The following is a 23,360-nucleotide window of genomic DNA, read 5'->3' on the forward strand; positions in this document are numbered from 1 at the left end:
CACTGCACAACCCTGGAGGGTCTTGGCTCCTATCCAGATGCCTCCTCTGATGCTCAATAGAAAGTCATTGTTGGTTCCAGAGCCAGGGCGTGACATAAGGGAGGCGGCGTCGCGCGAGGATGAATCGGGCATTGATGTCCCCGAGGACTTGGAGAGCGCGACCCTGGACATCACAGCTGGGGGTGTGTTCCCGAGGTTGAGGGGACACATCTGCGGCTGTTCTCTGCTCATCTCGACACCATCTCTACTGTTGACTTCATCTTAATGCAGTGACAGAAGCCCTTGTGAGTGGTTTTTAAAAAATAAATAAATGAGCCAGTTCGAGTTGGGTTTCTACCCCCTCAGGATCAGAATGTTGACATTTAACCTTTTTTTGGAGTTACCCGAGTTGCCTTAGGCTATTTAAGAAAAGCAGTGATTTAGGAAAACAGCATTGGAGGTAGACACAAAGGTGGAATGAATCACATGATGGCTCCTGGGACCAGGCTAAGGAGGCGTGTTGGGGCCGGTGGGTGGCCTGTGCTGAGCCGTCGTCGTTCCTCCAGCCCTGAAGTGCAGCTGACATCGAGGTACTGCTCCCTGCTGTGGCAATGAGCTGGGGAGCCAACCTTTGCTTGGCAGTATCTCCTTTTGTTGTTGTTCTTTGGGGGCACTTCTGGCTTTTAGATACAGGTTTTTACCTGCGGGCCCTGTGTGTCTATTACATCGCAAACCGGATTTGCAGAATCCCTCCCAGCCCACTGCATTGCCTCTTGCTGCTCCCTGTAGCTATTCCTGCTGGTGCTAATTCTCCACTCCCCAGATGCCCTTTGCCTTATCTCGGATGTTCCTCCCCATTGCTGGCCCTCCCACCCGTCCGGGGATTATCTCTGGATTCTCTCTGCAGTGCAGGCTCTGCATCTTGGCTTCGAATGCCTCCCCGTCCGCCTCTCCATTTTCTCACCGTCTCCAGCTCCACCCCCACCCCATCCCCATTCCTATACACTGAGGCCAGTGGAATCTTGGAGAAGCACCTGTCTCATCAGGCCTCTTGTGGTATATGCATGGGCTCAGGTGGGCACTCAACACCGCATCCTCCTTGTTGCATTCCTCCTGTCTAAAAATCTTCAGTTAACCCCTCCTGCCAACCGAGTGAGGTCCAACAGCAGCCACCTCTCATTAGGAGTCAAAGGTCCCAGCAAGGGTGATGTGTTTCTTTCCCCTGCCTTACTCTAGAGAAAACCAGACTGCTGGGTTTTTCATCTGCCTCCCCAGTCGCTCTTTGCTGTACCTGATTTTAGTGGTAGTGGTTACTTGAGTATCTCTAAAAATACATGCATCCTGCTCTTTCTTGCTTACTTATTCTAAACTGTATCTCTCAACGTCCTGTTTTGATGGAACAAAAGAATCAATGCACTCATGCTGATTCCCTGTTTCCCTTTCTTCCTGCTCCGTGTTTTAGGTAGGCCTATTGCTTTCTGTTTCCTATTTTCATACATTTGCCTCTTTAAATAATACAATGACCTAAATCTCCTAGTAGATTACTTTGACACGTGACTTTTTTAGAATAAGAAATGTGTAGCCTCTGCGCTTCTTTTACCTTTTTATCACTCCCATTTTTTTCTTTTTTCTTTTTTTTTTTTTTTTTAATCTTTTTAGGGCCTCACCTGTGGCCTATGGAAGTTCCCAGGCCAGGGGTCGAATCCAAGCCACAGCTGAGGCCTAAGCTACAGCCATGGCAACACCGGATCCCAGCCACATCTGTGTCCAGTGCTGCAGCTTACAGCAACACCGAATACTTAACCCACCGAGTGACACCAGGGATCAAACCCGCATCCTCACAGAGACAACGTCAGGTCCTTAACCCACTGAGCCACAACGGGGCCTCCTTGTTTTTTCTTTAATAATAGCTTCTCCTTTTTTTTTTTTTTTTTTTTTTTTCTGTGTAGAATTCCTGTTCATTTGAGTTACAAGTGCCTGGCTTAAACATGCCTTGTTTTTCCCTTCTTACTTTTTCTCCTTTTGAATTTGATTAAATAAATAGGTCTCATTGAGAAGGTGACACTTGAGGGAAGCCTTGAAGGAGAGGAGGGAGATAGCCACGTGGCTTTCTGGGGGCTACAGCGTTCTGGGCAGAGGGAATAGCCAGTGCACAGATTTTCTTGTGGGAGCCCAGACTGAGGAAAGGTTAGGGTTCAGGGAAGTCCGGAGGGGCAGACGGGGCAGGTCCTGACTTGCCCTGAAGGCTGTTAAGGATGTGGACTCCAAGAGAACCGAGGAGTCAAGGGAGGTATCCGTCCCCAGAGTGGTGTGATCTGTTTCATGAGTCCCCTGTTCTCTCTGAAGATAGCAGTTAGGAGGCTTGAGGTTTTTGTTTTTCTTGTTCGCTTGTTTGTCTCAAGCTTTCTTCTGTTTCCTGAAGTCAGTTTTCTAAGGGTTTTACTTTCTGGTTGGTTTATCTCAAGTCTTTAAGACAAGATTTTCGGAGTTCCCGTTGTGGCACAGCGGAAACGAATCCGACTAGGAACCGTGAGGTTGTGGGTTCAGTCACTGGCCTCACTCAGTGGGTTAAGGATCTGGCATTGCTGTGAGCTATGGTGTAGGTCACAGACCTGGCTTGGATCCCGAGTTGCTGTGGTATAGGCTGGCAGCTGTAGCTCTGATTAGACCCCTAGCCTGGGAACCTCCATATGCCATGAGTGCAGCCCTAGAAAAAACAAAAAAAAAAAGAAAAGAAATATTAATAACAGGAGTTCCCGTCGTGGTGCAGTGGAATCCGACTAGGAACCATGAGATTGCAGGTTGGATCCCTGGCCTCACTCAGTGGGTTAAGGATCCGGCATTGCTGTGGTGTGGTGTGTAGGTCACAGACTCTGTGGCTGTGGCTTAGGCTGGCAGCAATAGCTCCGATTAGACCCCTAGCCTGGGAATGTCCATATGCTTTGTGTGTGACCCTAAAAAGACAAAAACAAAGACTTAAGATTGTCTTCAAGGGTCCTGCGAGTCTTTGTTGTCATTTCATATTTAAGAATGAAGGACTAGAGTAGCTTTGGCAGAATGTGAACAGGGAGTTGGCACTTAACCTGGGACCATTTTATTCAAAATGGAAGAAGGAAAAGAAGGGATTCACCGTGGGGTTCTGTCCGCCCCCCCATGCTATGTACCCTGATTTTCTGCAGTGAAGTTATTCAGTTTATTGACCAACAATTCTTCTCTTATTTTTGCCTCACGACCTAAGTAGCTGACTGCCTGCCATTTAGGTCTTGACGATGGGGGTGGGGGAGTAGTCGGAGATTCTTACACACACACACACCTTTAATCTAATCTAATGTTGTGGGCAACTTCTTGTATCCTCCTCCTATAGCACCTTGTTGGACTCTGACAAACAGATCACTATTCTTTTATCTTCCATTGATGCCCAGATTCTGAAATAACAAGCTTCCTCCACTTGGCTGCATGGATGAATAGTGCACACACTTTATTTTCTCCTTTCCAGTTTCCAGAAATTTGGGGAAATCAAACTGGTTGATGGTCCCCCCCCCATTATCATAAGCAAACTCATTACCTCTTTTATAAATTCTCATCTTAACAGGCCTTGGAAAGGAGAGGCAAACGTCTATGTTCTTTTCTCCGTCTTGAACTGGAAACCTGTTGGGGTTCATCACTGATTTTGCTGAAACCAAAGAATGCTATGTTTTTGGCATTCCTTTTTGTTCTACCTGCCAGTAAGCCTTTCAAGGGAAAAAAAATATTAATTTGTGATTGATGTTTTAATGTTATGCTGGCCACTAATATCCACTTAACTTTCCTAAATGTTTATTTATCTAATAAATCAGTTCTACAATATTGCCAAGCATTGGTGATGCAGTTATAAGAATTGTTTTCCCTAAATATTTCAATCAACAGCCCACTAGAAAAATTGGCAAAATGTACATACAAACAGCTAATTCACAACGCAGGGGATTAAAAAAAAAATACTCTTAAATATATGAAAATACATTCAACCTTACTCAGAGAAAAATGTAAATCAAAACTATAGGGGGACTTTTTTTTTAACTCTCACATTTGTAGAGATCAAAAAGTTTAACACTTGTCATCACTAAAACTGTTACTCTGTGTGCTAGGTACTGTTCAACGCTTCGCTTTTTTTTTTTTTTTTTAAGTGTAACACTTTAATTAGAACGTGAAAACACTTCTACGTCTTATGGGTGTGAGTCACAAAACCTCTACTGAGGGCAATTTGGCAAAAACTATAAAATTTTAAAATTTGTACATTTAACTCCGCAGTTCTATTTCTAGGAAATTATCCTATGGATATATTCACACACATAATAAACATGAAAGACATCTTATGCAGTGTTGTCTGTATTTGTGAAAAGACTGAAAATCATTTCAATGCCCATCCGTAAGGAACTGGTTAGATTGTACTTCTGCCATTACAGTGGAACTCTATGCAGTCATTAAAAGCATAGGGAAGCTCTATGTATACTAATAGCCAAAAGCACCACAATACTATAAGTTCCAAAAGGGGTGGGGGGTAGAACAGCATGCTGTCACTTGTGCTTAAAACATAAACACACATATGCACTTAGACTCCCAGTGCCTCTCTGGAGAGAAACAGGGCCACCCTGAAAACGAGGGTAAGTAGAAGGGAGATTCATTTTTTCCATTTGTAACTTTTGAAATGTGTTCTTGTTCTTCTAGTACCTATTCAGAAATAAATATGTAGATGGATAAATACAATTTAAAGTTTCCAGAGAGCTCCTATTGTGGCACAGTTGTGGCTCAGAAGGTTATGAACCCAACTAGGATCCATGAGGATGTGGGTTCAATCCCTGGCCTCCCTCAGTGGGTTAGGGATCCGATGTTGCCATGAGCTGTGGTATAGGTCGCAGACGCAGTTTGGATCTGGCGTTACTGTGGCTGTAGTGTAGGCAGGCAGCTGCAGCTCTGATTTGATCCCCCCAGCCTGGGAACTTCCATATCATGTACTTGAGGCTCTAAAAAGAAAAAAAAGAGAAAAAACTTTCCAGACAAAAATATACTTTCATCAGAATTGCAAATGAGTTCCCATCGTGGCTCAGCAGTAACCAACCAGACTAGGATCCATGAGGATGCAGGTTCAATCCATGGCCTCGATCAGTGGGTTAAGGATCCAGCATTGCCATGAGCTGTGGTGTAGGTCACAGACGCGGCTCAGATCCCACATTGCTGTGGCTCAGTGCATAGGCATTGTCATGAGCTGTGGCATAGGTCGCAGACTCTACTTGGATCTGGCATTGCTGTGGCTGTGACATAGGCTGTTGGCTGCAGCTCCAGTTTGACCCCTAGCCAGGGAACTTCCATATGCTGCAGGTGCAACCCTAAAAAGACACACAAAAATTGCAAATGAAAGGCTCTTCTTCCTGACTTAGAAAAATCTAATTTGAGGGACCGAGTTTCCTTTGCAGCTGGAGAGGCCGAGGGCTCTAGGAGAGGTCCTGATCTCTATCACTGACCTTCTGCACCCCATTCTGCTTCCCACTTACTGTGAGGTCTCTGTTTGTGCTGTCCTACAGTCCACAGAACTCTCCTCCATCCCAACAGCCCATGTCTCTGCTCCCCAAGTATTGCCACCCTTGATTGCCAGCCAGGGAGCCGCCAAACGGATGGCACACCAAACGCAGGAGCCTGTGAGAACTTGGCGAGTCCAGGTGCGGCTTAGTTTTCAGTACAGGGTTTCAGTGACACTCTACTTTCACAAACCTGACCATAGTTGTAACCATCCCATTTCTAGGATTTTATCTTCCAGAGATCCTCTGTGGAACATAGCCTATTTTCAAGTCACTTTTTAACCTGTGTTGGTCCAGACTGGTTTTGAGAAGTGATAATCCGGGAGGTTTTTTTAAATGATCATGAGTGTAAAACTATCTCACCTGCACTACCATGAGGGCATTTAGGGATATTTTTATGCCTAAGCTTAGACTAATCCAACCCGAAGGTAGACAAATGTGGGTTTATCACTGTAATTAGGCAGGAACACAGCTTCCTGGACGGAGCCACAGTGAGGCACTTGACTGCATTTACCGGAGGTACAACTTGACTCACTCACTTGAGACAGATCTTAATCATCACTTATGTGTGATGATGCCCAAGCCCAGGACATTCCCAGCAAGAGAGACAAAGAGCCTGGGCGACTGAGATGATGGGAAACAGGAGGTTACTCTAACCCTGCAGAGTCTCTTGCCAAGAGCAATGACCATGAACCCCATACAAGAATTCAGATTCTGAAAAACTGAAATCTGAATCAAGCCATCAGCAGACTAATAAGGTTTATTAAGTGATGAAGAGTCGATAGGCATTGTCCCACCTGCTTTTTTGATTTATAGAGTGGGGAACGGTGTGTGGCAGTGTCTTATTGAAACCAGCACTTCTTAGCTGGCCATAAAAATGCTGTTGCCTCGTGGTAAAGTCAGGTTTGGTTATTAGATATGTGCCTCACTGCTCAGAAATTCCTACTTAAGAGCTTTCAGGGCCCGTAACTGATGCTTAAATTGGGTGAGAGATGGAAGAAGAAATACCTTGCCAACATCAAGTGAAGGAGGGCCCATGTTCCCAGCATCTTCTGCTGCTGCTTCGGATCCTTAAAACTCAGTGATCTGTCTCTCCTGCCCAGCCCCAGTCAGCAGGGACTCTTCAGTAAACACTTGTTGAAAGAAGAGGATTGTTGGCTTGGTATTTTTAGTTGATTCTTTGAGTCAGTGTCCTTGAAAGAGACTTATCTTCTTGTTTAAAAAAACAAAACAAAACTGATTTCTTTATTTTCATGATTGTGGGGAGACCTACTATTTCATCTCCCTTGTCAGTGAGAGTTCAGCTTCACTGCGAGAAACTTTAAAATTACTGAGAGGCCTTGAGGAAGCGGTCCATTTGCCCTCCCACGCCCTCCTCACTCAAATACAGGCATCTCTGCTCTTCGGATTCTACATTTTTCCATTTGCTGTGCCCAAAAGACCTCAGCTGTAAGGGGTCCCTCCAGGAATCATCTTGCCTGTGTGGGGAATTCACTAGCTTGGGTTTCCGTAGCATCTTTAAGTAAACAGATGCCTAAAATTGTATTGGCCCATAGATGACTTTCACTTCCGTTCTAAGATGCTACAGAATTAATCCTGCATCAATCAACTCTTAGAAATGAGCACAGTGAACAAAATGCTGAGCCGAGTGCTGGGAGAAAAAAAAAAAAAAGGCAGAAGTTCCCTGCTTTTAAGGAACTCAGTCTCCCAGTTGGATGCATAAGCCAAGTGGGAAAGAAGAGTTAACAGTCCAGAATGTAACTGGTTAGGGGCCCAGGGAGTTGCAGAGCCAGCAGCAGTAGGGCCCAAGACACTGGAATGGAAGGCTCTGTGGAATTCACGCACGCTGGGAAGGGCCTCCAGCCGAGAACCAGTGCTAGAGACCGGGCACCCGCTAAGGGAAGCGAGGGGAGGAGACTCTAGAAAGAAAGCATTTTAACAGGTGCAGACCTCCATGCTCTGTTGACCTAGAGGCAAGCATGGTCATCGTGTGACAAGCTAGGGACCCTGAATCAGGGCCAGTGCTCACACTGAAGGCTGAGTGCCCACCCTGCACGGAAAGGCCTGGCCAGGAAAGCCTGAAATCCAGTGGCTTGGCTACCTCTGCACCTTGGTGCTGGGTTCTTTTTGCTCAGAGCCAGAGGCAGTATTTCTCTGCCAGGCCATGTGTCCCTAGAGCTATGTCCCATCAGAGAGCACTGTTTTATGAGTGCTTCTGGCCAGGAGTGGCTCTTTCTGAGTACACAGAGAGGCTGCACACATCAGCTAACGCCCAGCCTCTTAGGCGTCATCTGACCCTGCATACAATTCGGTAACTATTGGAATGAGTGCTCAGGTGGATTATTGAAGTTCCGCACACACTTCATCTCCCTGATGAAAGAGGGACTCTCATGGATTTTTTTTTCTTTTTTTTTTTTTTTTTTTGGTTTATTGTATTCAAGTTACTTGACTAGCATATGAGAACTTTTTGAAGTGATTTTCTGATTTACTTTTTTTTAACCATTTAAAAACATTTTTTATGATTTTAATTTTTTCCATTATAGTTGATTTTTTTTTTTTTTTTACCATTTTTTAATTGAAGGATAGTTACTTTACCATGTTGTGTTAGTTTCAGGTGTACAGCAAAGTGATTCCCTTACGTACCTATGTACTTTTTCAGATTCTTTTCCCATTTAGGGTATTACAAGATATTGAAGATAGTTCCCTGTGCTGTACAGGAGGTCCTTGTTGGATATCTGGTTTTTTGTTTGTTTGTTTGTTTGTTTTTGTCATTTCTTGGGCCGCTCCCGCGGCATATGGAGGTTCCCAGGCTAGGGGTCTAATCAGAGGTGCAGCCACCGGCCTACGCCAGAGCCACAGCAATGCAGGATCTGAGCCGCGTCTGCAACCTACACCACAGCTCACGGCAACGCCGGATCATCAACCCACTGAGCAAGGGCAGGGATCGAACCCGCAACCTCATGGTTCCTAGTCGGATTCGTTAACCACTGCGCCACGACAGGAACGCTGGATATCTGTTTTATACATGGTAGTGTGTCTGTCTATGTTAACCTCCACACCCCCGAACTCCTCATTCATCTCTCCCTGCCCCCACCGCATCCCCTTTGGTAAATATATGTTTTGTTTCCTCCATCTGTGAGTCTCTTTCCATTTTGTAAATAAGTTCATGTTTGTGGATTCCTTATTGCTGTTGAAGGAAGAATCGGAGTGATGTGTGTATGTCTTGGGGGGTAGAAGGAAAAAGGCAGAAAGGTACTGGAAGGGTTCTTCATAGCTCTAAAATTCTTGGAATTCTTAAATTAGACCTGATGCTAAATGAAAATGAAATCCTCTGTTTGAAACCAAAGCAGTGTTTTTCTTTTAATATTTCAAGATGGGGCGTTCCCGTCATGGTGCAGTGGTTAACGAATCCGACTAGGAACCATGAGGTTGCGGGTTCGGTCCCTGCCCTTGCTCAGTGGGTTAACGATCCAGCATTGCCGTGAGCTGCGGTGTAGGTTGCAGACTGGGCTCGGATCCCGCGTTGCTGTGGCTCTGGCGTAGGCCGGTGGCTACAGCTCCCATTAGACCCCTAGCCTGGGAACCTCCATATGCCACGGGAGCGGCACAAGAAATGGCAAAAAGACAAAAAAAAAAAAAAAATTTCAAGATTTTCCGTGTGCTTTTCATCATGTAATGCAATTCAGTTATGGCCTCTACACACACGTAAGTTCTTTAAGTACTTTGAAAAGAATTAAATAAATTGAAGGTTGGGTCGATGTTCTCAGATATTTATCTGCTTAGGAGAAGAGAAATGCTTAGTACAGAAATGAGAGTATCAACCATTTGCGGGCACGATTACTCAGATACTGGGTCAGAATTTTTACTCATCAGTGGGACGCCGTAAAGTCCTATTTCCGTAAGCAAGTAGTCCAGTTTCCGTAAGTGGTCAGCAAGCAGCCCCAAGTCACCAATACCATCTCCTGCCTGTGCAGTCATCTGCAGGGGAAGACACCAAATGAGTGGTAAGTTAGAGTTAAAATTAGCTCAACGATCACAGCAATGCTGCCTCCCTTTGCCCTCAGCCACTGTGGAGTTCTCACGCTCTGCACGTGTTTTGTGAGTCCTGGGCTGTGCAGGCTGACACCGCAGAGGGTCTGATGCAGGCAGAGCACCCTGACCTCATTCCTTCTTCTCTTCCCACGGTGAAGTGGCTTCCCCACGTTCCCCAGACCGAGAGAGCTCAGCTCTGAGTGTCCCCACGGGCTGTCCTCCATCTGTTGTGGTGCAGCGCACAGACCCTCCTGACTTCTGTCCCCTCAGGTCAGACCTCGTCTTCCCAGAGCGTATTGAGCACGATGATAGGCCAGCCCTATCTTTGACCGAGTGGTCAGCATAAAGATCAATGATTTTCGCACCCCAGCCCGGGATTCCCACACGAAAGAGCTAGTAGGAGGGCTTGAAGGACAGATAAGTGGTTAGGGAGATGGCTGGATATGGATTAAAAAAAAAAAAAAAAAGGAGAATGGGGCGTTCCCATTGTGACTCAGCAGAAACAAACCTGATTAGTATCCATGAGGATGTGGGTTCAATCCCTGGCCTTGTTCAGTGAGTTAAGGATCCGGGGTTTCCGTGAGCTGTGGTATAGGTCACAGATGTGGCTCAGATCCCGAGTGGCTGTGGCTGTGGTTGTGGCTGCGGCTCCAATTCAACCCCTAGCCTGGGAACCTCCATATGCCCAGGGTGCAGCCCTAAAAAGCAAAAAAGGAAAAAAAAAAAAAAAAAAAAAAGGAAGAAAAAAAATATGAGAATGGGCACATACACAAAAGGTCTCCCGGGTGGATAGTCTGAGTTTGAATTCCAACTCAGATACTAGTTCTGTGAGCTATTCACTCCCTGAGAGTCTCCGATTGCTCAGATTGCTCAAGAGTCTATGAAATGAGAGGTAATAAGTCCCTTCTAGCCTGGGTGATGGTGCAGCTCTGAGACTGTAATTGCTGAGAGGAGCGCTTGGTGACATTACCAATCACCCAGATGGGGACAAAAGGTGCTAAGTGACACAAAGGTGATAGGCAACACAAAAGGCGATAAATGACGCGAGTGCAAACAAAGCGGGGTGGGGCGAGGGGGAACTGCGCGCCTCTCTGGCAGGAGGCCACGCTGTGTGTGTGTGAGCTCCTGTATGTGTGCGTGCACAGGGGCCCTCCCAGCCTCCAGGTGATCTGCCGCCTCTCTGCTGGGCAGGGCAGAGCCGGGCAGCACGGGGCCCATGGGAACCAGTGAGTCCCAACAGAGCTGGACATTTACCTGCACATAGGCCTGCAGGTGTACCCGAAGCATCCATGACCTGGAGCCCCTCCCCTTGGGGCACCTGCTGAGGGCAGGTGGGATGGAGAGATGGAAAGGGCACAGCTGCCCAAGTTGATTCCAGTCTGTCATGGGGATGGAAGATCATTCCCCTCTCCGGAAAGCAAGGTCACTTGACTGTTTTTTCCATCCTCCCCTCTCTGGATGGCTAAGGTGAAGCGTTTTCTCTTCTCCAGCTCAGAGGCTGAGAACGGTGTGGAGGAGAAAAAGAAGGTCTGCAGGTCGCCAACAGCCCTGTCCCCTGCCCCGTCCAGCGAGGCCGAGTCTCCAGACCAGAAGAGAATCATTTCCCTGCGGTGAGTCCTCACCTTGACCCTGTTCTTTTGGCCTTTGGGGAGGAGGGGTTTCTAGCTTGATGGGGGTTGTTAAGACTGAAGAGTTCCTACAGGCAGATAATGCCACCGGGAAAGAAATAGGGTGTTGGAGTTCCTTGTGGCATAGCGGTAATGAACCTGACTAGTACTCATGAGGAAGCAGGTTCGATCCCTGACCTCACTCAGTGGGTTAAGGATCCCAAGTTGGCGTGAGCTGTGTGTAGGTCACAGATGCAGCTCAGATCTGGCATTGCTGTGGCTGTGGTGTAGGCCAGCAGTTGCAGCTCCAGTTCAAACCCTAGCCTGGGAACTTCCATATGCTATGGGTGTGGCCCTTAAAAAAAAAAAAGAAGAAATGGGGTGTTTTTCCTTGATCCCCAGGCACTGACACCTGCCTTCCTCTGTCAGCTCTCCCTAGCAGCCTCTTTTCTCCTTCTCACCCCAGAATTTCTGCCCCTTCCTGCAAGCACTGACTTTGCTACGTGATAAAGCCGGGGTTACCCCGTCTCTTGGAGCCTGTGCTCCGCCCGTGGGTGTGCACACCTGCTCTCTCCCTTTCCTGGCAGCCGCAGAAAAGAGCAGAGGGGAAGCCTGCCTGGGATCCCCGGACTGGGTGTGCACATCTCCCGGGGGCTGCCTGTTTCCTGGTGCTGGAGGCCAGGCTCAGTTGGGTTGTGTGGCTGTGAGGGGACAGGCAGTTTTGAGATGGGGAGCTGTGGACCCCATCACTCTCAGGGGCACCCACTGGGTGCTTTCTTTCACATGGAAGATGTAGGAACTTAAAGTTGCTTTTTTGCCCTTAAAAGAAAATGATTAAGAAGTTTCTGTGTGGCTCAGGTGGGTTAAGGATCCAGCGTTGTCAATGCAGCAGCTTGGGTTGCTGCTGTGGTGTGTTCAATCCCTGGTGAGGCCAAAGGGGGAAAAAAAAGAGTGGTTAAATCAAAGATTAATTACGAGTAACTGGGGTTGTTTATCTACACCTGGTTGAGGAGTGGTTACTCTCCTCTTATTAGAACTGTCAGAACTGCTACCTTCTATGTCTTTTAGCCTCTGCTAAAGGATTGTTTTTTATTTTTATTTTTTGTCTTTCTAGGGCTGCACCCGCAGCATGTGGAGGTTCCCAGGCCAGGATTCGAATCGGAGCTGTTGCTGCTGGCCTACACCACAGCCACAGCAATGCAGGATCCAAGCCATTTTTGCAACCTACACCACAGCTCATGGCAATGCCAGATACTTAACCCACGGAGCTAGGCCAGGGATCAAACCTGTGTCCTCATGGATGCTAGTAGGGTTCGATAACCACTGAGCTACGACGGGAACTCCTACTAAAGGATTATTAAATAACATCTGCTTTTCCCTTCCTCCTTGGCTACCCAGCCCGTATCTTCTCTGCAAATCTATACCTCTCTCAGGACCAAGCGTAAGTCTTCCCTCTGCCCCAGGTTTTTCTTTTCTGATGATCACTCCCAATTCTCCCTCCATCTTTTCTGCATGCCTATCTTGATGCATCTCACTTTTTTTTATATTTTTAGAGCCACACCCATGGCATCTGAAAGTTCCCTGTCTAGGGGTCGAATTGTAGCTGCAGCTGCCGGCCTGCACCACAGCCACAGCAACGCAGGATCTGAGCTGCACCTGCAACCTACACCGCAACTCACGGCAACACCAGATGGTTAACCCACTGAGCGAGGCCAGGGATCGAACACACGTCCTCGTGGATAATAGTCGGGATCGTTACTGCTGAGCCACAAGGGGAACTCCACATCTCACTTGTAACCATTCTTTCCATGGCTGTTTGCTGTCAGAGCATCCTGCCACACTCACCCACCGAAGGCACCTGTTGTTTCTTGTCTTTGACTTCTTTGATCAGCTATCGTAGGCACTCTGCCCTACACGTGTTACCTCCACCTCTCCCAGGCTTCAGATGAAGAATCATACACTCCTCATCAGGGCATGCTGGTTAAACTTCATGATGTGTGATCCATATGTTGCCAAGAGCCCTGTGTTTGGTTTAAGACTGTTCTCGCTGTCTGGAAATTCGGAATTTTTGAATAAACATGTTGCACTGGGCTTCCGGTCCTGCTCATAATCCCCTATGGGACAGTGAGACTAAGACAGCTGAAAAGACACAAAGAAAGAATGTATGTAAGTAAGCACCCCTCCCACCCCCACCTGAGAGGCCAGCACTGTGCAAGCAAGTCCTTCTACTGGGGCACAGCCCAGGGCACAGCTGCCCTTTTGTCACATTTGCTTCCAGTCCATGGTTCTTCGAAAGGTCTTAGCATTGCCTTGACAGCACCATTCACGTTTTTTCCTTTGAATCAGGAGAGGTGAAACGTCAAAGCAGTGGACAGTATAAGTAATGGGTAATTTGACATTTGTCAAAACAATTTTATTTTCAAGGAGAGTACAAATATTTGCTCATAATTTTGTTTAAAAAAATCGGCTCCTAGAATGCCAAAGGAATTTATCTGTGAGCTGGTTCAGTGGCCAGTAGCTGAGTCCGGATCTGTGTGTCTTAAATTAATGATGGTTTCGGCATCTTGGACTCAAACCGCTGGGGCTGGCAGAGGCCTAAAATAGCATAGAGTCCATCTTTTCACAGCTGCAAAAACCAGAGCCTGAAATCTCTCTAACTTCATTTCTCTCTCTGAAACACCCATGTGCCACCCAGATTGCTTAAGAGTCTTCTTAATCACTTTGAACCAAACAAACAGTTGTGTTTATGGCCACACCCACATCTTATGGAAATTCCCCGGGCCAGGTGCAGCTGTAGCCTAAGCCCGATCCTTTAATCCACTACTCTGGACCAGGGATGAAACCCAAGCTGCTGCAATTGGAGTCTTAACCCACTGTGCCACAGTGGGAACTCCAAACCAAACATCGTTTTTAACTGAGCCTTGTTCTAAAGAATCCTGTTGTGGAACCACGGATTTCATGTGCCAACCACTCCCCCCCAATAAAGAGAAAAAAAATCTACATAATTGCATCGTAAAACTTGTTCGTGTATATCCCTCCAAAAATCACGCATCCCTTCCGCTTTGAAATAGCTGCGTTTCACTGTAGGGTTGAAGATGTGTGCAAATTCTACTCAGATGAAGAGTCAACACTAAAATCATTTTAGTGCTATATATATAGCACAGGGAAGTATATATCCCTGTAATGGAACATGATGGAGGATAATGTGAGAAAAAGAATGTATATACATATATGACTGGGTCACTTCGCTGTACAGCAGAAATTGACAACATTATAAAGCAATCATAAAAAAATTTTTAATAAAATCACTTTAGAAGGAAATCTGGGAGTTCCCGTCATGGCGAAGCAGAAACGAATCCAACTAGGAACCATGGGGTTTAGGGTTCGATCCCTGGCCTTGCTCAGTGGGTTCAGAATCCAGCAATGCTGTGAGCTGTGGTGTAGGTTGCGGACATGGCTCAGATGCTGTGTTGCTGTGGCTGTGGTATAGGCTGGCGGCTACAGCTCTGATTAGACCCCTAGCCTGGGAACCTCCATATGCCATGGGTGTGGCCCTAAAAAGACAAAAGACAAAAAAAAAAAAAAAGGAAGGAAATCTGGGAGTTCTGCCCTCTGCCCTCATGAGAACAAAGGAGGGACTTCCAAACGTGTTCTTTTTGATCCTGATTTCACGTCTCTTTTCCTCACACCTGATTCCTGCCCATCGTGTTAGGCCCAGTGTATTAAACCCACATTGTCCTACTGGTCTCTTCTCTTACCTCCTGTTGGACTTACTGTCTGTATCCCTCCTCCTAACGTCCATATGTGTTGTTTTGGTGCCACAGCAGGTCCTGCCTTTTTTAAAAGATGCTTGATGCTGGTATAGACTCCTGAAGAATAAAAACTGTTTTGTGTGCCCCGAGGCATTTAATGCATGGCCCCACTCAATTAACATGTGCTAAGTATTAATAGAATTCTGAAACAAAAATATTCTTGGATTGAACTATAGCTACTATGTGTATAAGTAGCCTCTAGTACTCTTCTTTATATTGCTCAAATACTTTTTTTTTTCCTGTCTTTTTAGGGCCATACTCGAGGCATATGGAGGTCCCCAGGCCAGGGGTTGAATCAGAGCTATAGCCACCGGCCTACACCACAGCCACAGCCACGAGGGATCCAAGCCTTGTCTGCGACCCACACCACAGCTCATGGCACCTCGGAATCCTTAACCCACTGAGTGGTGCCAGGGATTGAACCTGCATCCTCGTGGATACTAGTCAGGTTCATTAACCACTGAGCCACAATGGGAACTCAAAATACTTCTGAGTCAAGACAGCTATTTTCATAGCTCAACTGATACTTCTCCCTTCCCTAAGGTCTGGTTTCTGAAGCTTGGAATCAGCCTGCTTGCAGTCACCCCATCTCCCTCATCACATGCTGGATCACTGCCCTTAGAATACTGAAGGGTTGTGGATGTCTTGAAGACAAAAATGAATGTCAGGTTTTTTTATGAGCTAGTATAATAATCCAGATGTACTACCATAAAATTAAGGAGTGGCGTAGAAAATAAATCTTAGAGACTCCCTGGATTTTCTTTCCTCAGGTCCAAATCCAGCTTTGACGGTGCCTCTTTAGCAAGCGAGAAGAACGACTGTAAGACAGAAAGCAAGAATGACGCGAAGATTGAAAGGAAAAAGTCCTCCTCATCCAGCCAGGTGATCCAGGAATGAGACGTGTATTGTCTCAGGGCCATGGAAGCGCTAAAGCCGATGGAAGGAACCCGACGGTCAGGACAAATGTAGACAGAGATTTCAGACAGTCATGAAGAAAGGACAGGCTGCACTTCCTTCCGGAAATCTTTTCGTCAGTCTTATATTTCATAACTGACCTTTCAACACACAATGAGTGGTAGGAGTCCCCCACTGTGACCGCTAACTCTTACAAGTGCCCAGAGCGCAGGGGCCAAGCCAGGTCATGTGCTCGTCTAATAGCCAAGACCAGGAGAGGCATAACATCCTTGCATTATAATTAGAGAGTCGGATAAGGCACCACGTGAATAGAAAGCCTCCCAACTGCACGTGGAGGAGGAAAACCTGGGAACAGGGTTGTGATTGTCCTCCAGAAGCAATGTGGGGTCTCTTCTACCACACACGAAGATAGGTAACAAAGCCCAGTTCTGTGTCACAGAAGGTGGCACACTCACTGGGGCGAACAGTTTGAGGTTTTTTAACCTTTCACCCCTAAATACTTGAATATGTGTCTCCTAAGAAGTAGAATAAGAAACTCTTGGCTCACCCTAGAAATTTAACATTACATGCAAAAATATTACCAATATAAAATCCATTTTCAATTTCTACAATTGGCCCAGTAGTGAATGTCCTTTATAAAGTTTTTTTTGCACCCCCCCCAGAGTCCAGTCAAGAGCCATGTGTTGCATTTGTCATGTTGCCTTTCATTAAATCAGTCCTTCCTTTTTTGTAGATTTTTGTTAATTTCACATTTTTGAAGACTCCATGGCCCAGGATTTTTTTTTTTTTTTTTTTGCCTTTTTGCCATTTCTTGGGCTGCTCCCGCAGCATATGGAGGTTCCCAGGCTAGGGGTCCAATCAGAGCTGTAGCTGCCAGTCTATGCCACAGCCACGGCAACAACGCGGGATCCGAGCCGCGTCTGCGACCCACACCACAGCTCATGGCAACACTGGATCCTTAACCCACTGAGCAAGGCCAGGGATGGAACCCGCAACCTCATGGTTCCTAGTCGGATTCATTAACCACTGAGCCACGACGGGAATTCCACGATTTTTTTTTTTTTTTGTCTTTTTGCCTTTTCTTGGGCCGCTCCCGCAGCATATGGAGGTTCCCAGGCTAGGGGTCGAGTCGGAGCTGTAGCCACCGGCCTACGCCAGAGCCACAGCAACGCAGGATCCAAGCCGCGTCTGCAACCTACACCACAGCTCACGGCAACGCCAGATCGTTAACCCACTGAGCAAGGGCAGGGACCGAACCCGCAAGCTCATGGTTCCTAGTCAGATTCGTTAACCACTGCGCCACGACGGGAACCCCCCAGGATATTTTTAAATAAAGTGTCCAACCAGTGCTCACCGTAGCCTAGTGATGAAAAGAAAATCTCACAAAAGTCCTGCTAGAACACCTAGCTTTAATTAAGGAAACTTTCTGAATGCAAGGTGTATTCCTGGGAGGCAGCACAAGCTAACCTCCCTTAGGAGATATGTTCGCCTATAAACAGTTAACTTGAGGAATTCCCATCGTGGCGCAGTGGTGAACGAATCCGACTAGGAACCATGAGGTTGCGGGTTCAGTCCCTGGCCTTGCTCAGTGGGTTAAGGATCCGGCGTTGCCATGAGCCGTGGTGTGGGTCGCAGACGTGGCTCGGATCCCACATTGCTGTGGCTCTGGCGTAGGCCGGTGGCTACAGCTCCCATTAGACCCCTAGCCTAGGAACCTCCATATGCCGTGGGAGCGGCCCTAGAAAAGGCAAAAAAAAAAAAAAAGACACACACAAAAACAGTTAACTTGGGGGAACTGTCTGTCATCTTCATGACCTGTCTGAAGCTCTTTATGGCAGTGCTAGGGCTATTTCTGCCATTGAACCTGTTCCTAGTTTGGATAATCAAGCATCAGGGGCCTCTGTGTCTCTGTTCCGCTCATTAGACCCTGCCTGATAGGATGCTTTGGAAGAAGATGGTCCTGTGGACAGAGGACCCAGCTCTACATCTTGGTAGCTTTGTGGGGCCAGTGCAGTCACTCGGCATCCCTGAGGCACAGGGTCCTGACCCTATGGAATGGGGACGTCAGTTCCCAGGTTCTTGTGGGGCTGGGAGTGGTGTTTGTGACATCACTTAACAGCCTGTAAATTGCTGTCCATATACTGTTGTCACAGCTGCAGAAACAGGTGCCTTGGTTTTAGACTTTTGGGCCTTCTACTGCCCTGGAGAGCTGAGAGTTTTGTGTGAACGCCTGCTTATCATCTGGCCCTGGCTGAGGAAATGCCTTCACGGCAGTGATAGTGATAGTGACAAACCAGGCAGCCAGGCCATGCGATGTATGACCCCATGTAATGCGCTGATGGCATCCCTATTTGGCCCTCTGGCACAGGAGAGAAAACTTGGGCCCAGAGAGGTTAAGTAACTAGGCCAGGGTCACATACTACAGAAGAGGCATAGCCAAGACTTAACCTCAGGCTTATCTGATACAGAGCTTTCAACCACTGCTCTGTTCTGGGTCCTTAGTGTCCACGGATCTATGGCCTGGTGAGATTTCTTAGAATCTTATCTCCTCTTTTACTTGGGACATCCTTGTCCAGCCAGCAAGTCACTGATCTTGTTGGGAAATGAAACCTCTGTGCCCTGCTGGCCACTATTTTCCACTTGAAGGGCTGTGTTGGAGACTCTAAGATCAGGGAGATGGGAGTTCCTATCGTGGCTCACTGGAAGCAAGTCCGACTAGTATCCATGAGGATGCATGTTGGATCCCTGGCCTCGTTCAGTGGGTTAAGGATCCCAAGTTGTTGTGAGCTATGGCCCAGGTCGCAGACATGGCTCAGATCCCGAGTTACTGTGGCTGTGGTGCAGGCCAGCAGCTGTAGCTCCGATTCCAGCTCTAGCCTGGGAACTGCCATATGCTGCACCTGCGGCTCTAAAAAAAAAAAAAAGGTAGAAAAATAAAAATTGTTTTAAAAATAAAAAAATAAGGTCAGGGAGAAGGGATTTCTAAGGATACTTTATCCAGGGAGGGGAGATTTGGTATGTCATTTATATTGAAGTTAAAATTTGTAACGTTTCATGAGAATAGCAGGAGCAGTGACCCCTGTGTTTTTTCCTCTTTGCAGGACAAAGCCAACATGCATTTCCACAAGCTGTTTCTGGATGTCCCCACGGAGGAACCCCTGAAGCAAAGTAAGTGCTGACCTGGTTGATTTTGACAAGATGTTTATTGGTTTGGGAGAGAAAGAGTCTGGGGACGGAGTCACCAGGGGGAAGAGGTGAAAGTCCTGGTGTAACAGTAATGCTGACTTCACTCAGCTTTCACCGAGCACCTGGAAAGATAAGGGAGCAGAATGGGAAACTGACTGTCTCCACACAATGTTACCATCCAAGAGGATTCCAGAAGGTCCTCGCCTTCCATATTTATTCACTGCTGAAATGCATTGGGAGTGGATGGTGCTGAGTTGCAGGATAGCAAGACTGGGGCAGGAGGGAGTTCCCGTTGTGGTGCAGCGGAAGTGAATCTGACTAGCATCCATGAGGATGCAGGTTCAATCCCTGGCCTGGCTCAGTGGGTTAAGGATCCCTAGTTACCATGAGCTGTGTGTGTAGGTCACAGATGCAGCTCAGATCTGGTGTGGCTGTGGCTGTGGTATAGGCCAGCAACTGCAGCTCCAATTCAAACCCTGGCCTGGGAACTTCCATATGCTGCAGGTGCAGCCCTAAAAAGCAAAAAAAAAAAAACCCACCGATGCAAGAGGCTGTGCCATCCTAGGTGGACAGATAATACTGACCCCTGTGCCATGCAGGGCCCAGGGGTTACACCCAAACACCTGGCCCAGCAGACCAGTTCAGCACCTGTCCCACTCCACTGAGTGCACGGGGCATGAGGTTCCTTCCCGCCTCTCTTGGTACACAAACCCCAAGGCACCTTGCTGGATGTCTGCCTGATCTCCAGGGAAGCTGTGGGTCATGTGCTCTGTTTCCAGAGAGTCATTAGTGACCATCCCTGGGGAGGAGGGGCAGCGAAGCTAACATGAGCGCAAGGGAGACACACCTTCCTAAATAGAGGAGATGTCTGAACCATCATTCTTGAACCGTCACCTGCAGTGATAGACTTGCCTTTCCATTTTGATCCTTATACCAAAGTCTATAAGCCTTTGAATTAAAAAACACTCTCAGGGAGTTCCCATCGTGGCACAGCGGAAATGAATCTGTCATCCATGAGGACGCAGGTTCGATCCCTGGCCTTGCTCAATGGGTTAAGGATCCGATGTTGCTGTGAGCTGTGGCTGTGGTGCAGACCAGCAGCTACAGCTCTGATTTGATCCCTAGCCTGGAGACCTCCATATGCGGTGGGTATGGCCCTGAAGAAAAAAAAAAGAAAGAAAAAGACAAAAATAAGTAAATACATAAAAAAGACTCAGAACCATAGTTTTTATTCTGGAAAATGAGGAGAGAGATCTTTAGAGCATATGAGTATATTATCTCTGCTCATCCCTGAGTTACCAACATATATCACAATTTTCATTTTAAATGGAAATTCTAAATATATGACACCTACTTGTGTATATTTTCCCAGGTTTTACCTGTGCCCTGCAAAAAGAAATATTATACCAGGGGAAGCTCTTTGTATCAGACAACTGGATTTGTTTTCATTCCAAGGTCTTTGGAAAAGACACTAAGGTGGGTATAATTTTTTTAAAAGGAAGCTAACCCTGAATTTTCTTAAATATTATGAATGGTAATTGTTGTTACTTTATTTTATTTTGCTTGTGGGCAACTCGGGATCCTTAACCCACTGAGCGAGGCCAGGGATCAACGCTGCATCCTCACGGATGCTAGTCAGATGCGTTTCTGCTGAACCTCAAGGGGGACTCCTGAATAGTAATTGTTTTATTTTTTTTAATTTTTTTTTTTTTTTTTTTTGTCTTTTGCTATTTCTCTGGGCCGCTCCCGCGGCATATGGAGGTTCCCAGGCTAGGGGTCCAATTGGAGCTGTAGCCACTGGCCTACGCCAGAGCCACAGCAACTCGGGATCCGAGCCGAGTCTGCAACCTACACCACAGCTCACGGCAACGCCGGATCCTTAACCCACTGAGCAAGGGCAGGGACCGAACCCGCAACCTCATGGTTCCTAGTCGGATTCGTTAACCACTGCACCACGACGGGAACTCCAGTAATTGTTTTAAATAACAGCAGTGTTTATAGATAGTGTCATTATTATACCTTTTTACCAACTTTCCTTTGCTGTAGTTCCAAATGCCACAGGTTCTTAATGCCTGTAAGCAACCCTCACCTCCCTTTTTCTCTAAACACCCCTCTCTCCTTCATTTCCTTGTATACGTATCTTTCTCTCACCTTCCTACCGTAAATCCTTTTTACCTGGATGTCCCTGGCCAACTCTCAAAGTTCTTTACATGGAAAGTGCCCCATGATTTGTTTCAAAGGCACTAAACAATGCCCATTACACCCAGAACAATTTTTAAAGATGAGCAAATTTTACATTAAACCCAAAACAGTTTTTAAAGATGAGCAAATTTTACACCATATTCAGAGCTGTCTAGACAACATGCTGAGAAATCAGCTACTTGTTAGAGCTCACTTTGTCACCAGCACCAAATGAGCAGGCATTGGAGCATCTCAGGCCTAGTCGGGGAGGGTCCCATACCCACAGTCCCCAGTGGACAGTGATTGGCAGCTTTTCAGTCTCACTACACACAGATTTGGGAGAGCAGAGGCCCATGACACCTGAGCCTTTAAGAAGAATGACGTGAAGGAATTGGCAGTTTTCCCAGGGCCCCACCTTCTAAAATAAGGACCTTGGGACTTCAGCCTGAGAAGGGAGAAGCTAATTCCATCCCACTGACATTCTTCCCCTTTGAACCGCCGTGTCACATCATAGGGTTCACGCAGGCCACCCGAACCAGGAGTCAGAGAAACCCCGGGGCTCTGCATGACCTCAGTGAGTTTGTAATCATTCTGACTCATGATTATGAACAAGCAGCTTTAAGTTTATGAAGGAGCTGCTGAAAAATTCCTTTTGTTTTGACTGGTAGATATGTTTTATTTAAATATTCTCCCTAAAGCCTCTGGCAATCTTATAAACAGACTACTTAGCAAATACAATGGAAGTTCTTTATTTTGTTGGTGTTGAGTCAGCAGACTAGTATCAAGCATGTGATTTTTATTACAGGGTGATATTTAGGTAAACATATTTTAGATTCACAGCGTTATTAGCATCAGTATAATGCAAAGCAATCCTGAGTAGTATTGCACCATATTTCTAGGTTTCTGCAGTATAAGCACTTATTCGTAGAGTGGGAGGGGGTGGTGGTTTAAGATTGGTCCCCAGCTCAGTGGGATAAAGATAATTCTCAGGAATAAGAGTGAGCCAACACCTCTGACCCAAGCAGCAGGGGTTGAAACCATTAGTGAAGAAGGAACTAGGCTTTGTGAGGGAATGGGGGCTTCACAAAGCCAGCACATGCAATTTCAAGCTAATGTGATTCCAGCCATGGTGTCAGAATCTTCCCTCTCCCTAAGACAGACCTGACCAAAAAAAAAGCTAAAAGGAGTGACCTGATTTTTTCAAGACAGGGACACACTGGGATGGCTTTTGCATGTGCTATATCTAATCTCAGAGACCAGAGGGGTGGGAAGCTAAGAACTGGGATAGTGACACATTCCTTGCACATTCATCCCCGTGGAGGGTGGTGTCCAGGAGATTCGGGTTTCAGCTCTGTGGCAGAAGGCGCTCACTCCCTGCAGAACTCGGTCCATCATGATCCAGTATGAACTAAAAGCCACCAAACAATCTGCTCTAGGAAGAGGAATTTCTAAGCACCCTACCCTGAAACATATTAATAAAACGTCATCTGAATTTAATCAGGACCTTTTCGTCCGCCTGTGTGTATTTTCAGATGCCAGTAAAATTAAAGCCGTGTATCACATTCCATCTCGTCTCAAACTGCGAGGTGATTCATGCTCTATTTCTCAAATGTTATCTAGTTGTCATCTTATACTCAGGAAGTAGTTGATTGAAAACTCCTTAAGGGTGTTCCATGCCTTAGATTATGCAAAAAAATCCAAAATTTACAGCCCCTTGTCACTGTGTGCTTGTGTTGCTGCTCCAAAACAAAATTAGACTCATTTTTATATCATCATCTATCTTGGAAGATCTTAAATTCTTTTTTCCAAAGTAATGCCATTTTATAACTTCTGACTTATACTTATCACCCCAACTTCAAAAGTTTTGTGTGTAGTGTTCTTTGGCAAAACAGTCATTTTTTTTTTTTATGTCTAATTTAGATTAGCCCCTCATTCTTCCATGGTCTTCCATCTGGAACTTGGAGGGGGAGTAGAACAATTCCATTTCATAAACCTGAATATGAATGCAAATATTCAAAATTAAAATTTGAGAAGATTTGGAGTTCCTGCTGTGGCTCAGTGAAAACGAATCTGACTAGCATCCATGAGGACTCAGA

The 23,360-nt window shown here is 46.4% G+C and overlaps 1 protein-coding gene across 2 annotated transcripts in view; it reads left to right on the forward strand.

Moving 5' to 3' along the window:
• GRAMD2B (GRAM domain containing 2B) overlaps positions 1 to 23,360 on the forward strand; it is a 108,742-nt gene that overhangs the window by 66,959 nt on the left and 18,423 nt on the right. For both annotated transcript variants that reach the window (XM_021079875.2, NM_001244333.1), the window contains 4 exon segments: positions 11,054 to 11,173; positions 15,753 to 15,864; positions 18,999 to 19,065; positions 20,456 to 20,559. In XM_021079875.2, the coding sequence (XP_020935534.1) occupies positions 11,054 to 11,173; positions 15,753 to 15,864; positions 18,999 to 19,065; positions 20,456 to 20,559 (403 nt within the window).

This window comes from Sus scrofa, chromosome 2, assembly GCF_054392235.1.
Source record: "Sus scrofa isolate SSC_HxYL_T2T_F1_AM1 chromosome 2, Sscrofa_HxYL_maternal_Yorkshire_Landrace_v2.0, whole genome shotgun sequence".
NCBI classification, from domain to species: Eukaryota; Metazoa; Chordata; class Mammalia; order Artiodactyla; family Suidae; genus Sus; species Sus scrofa.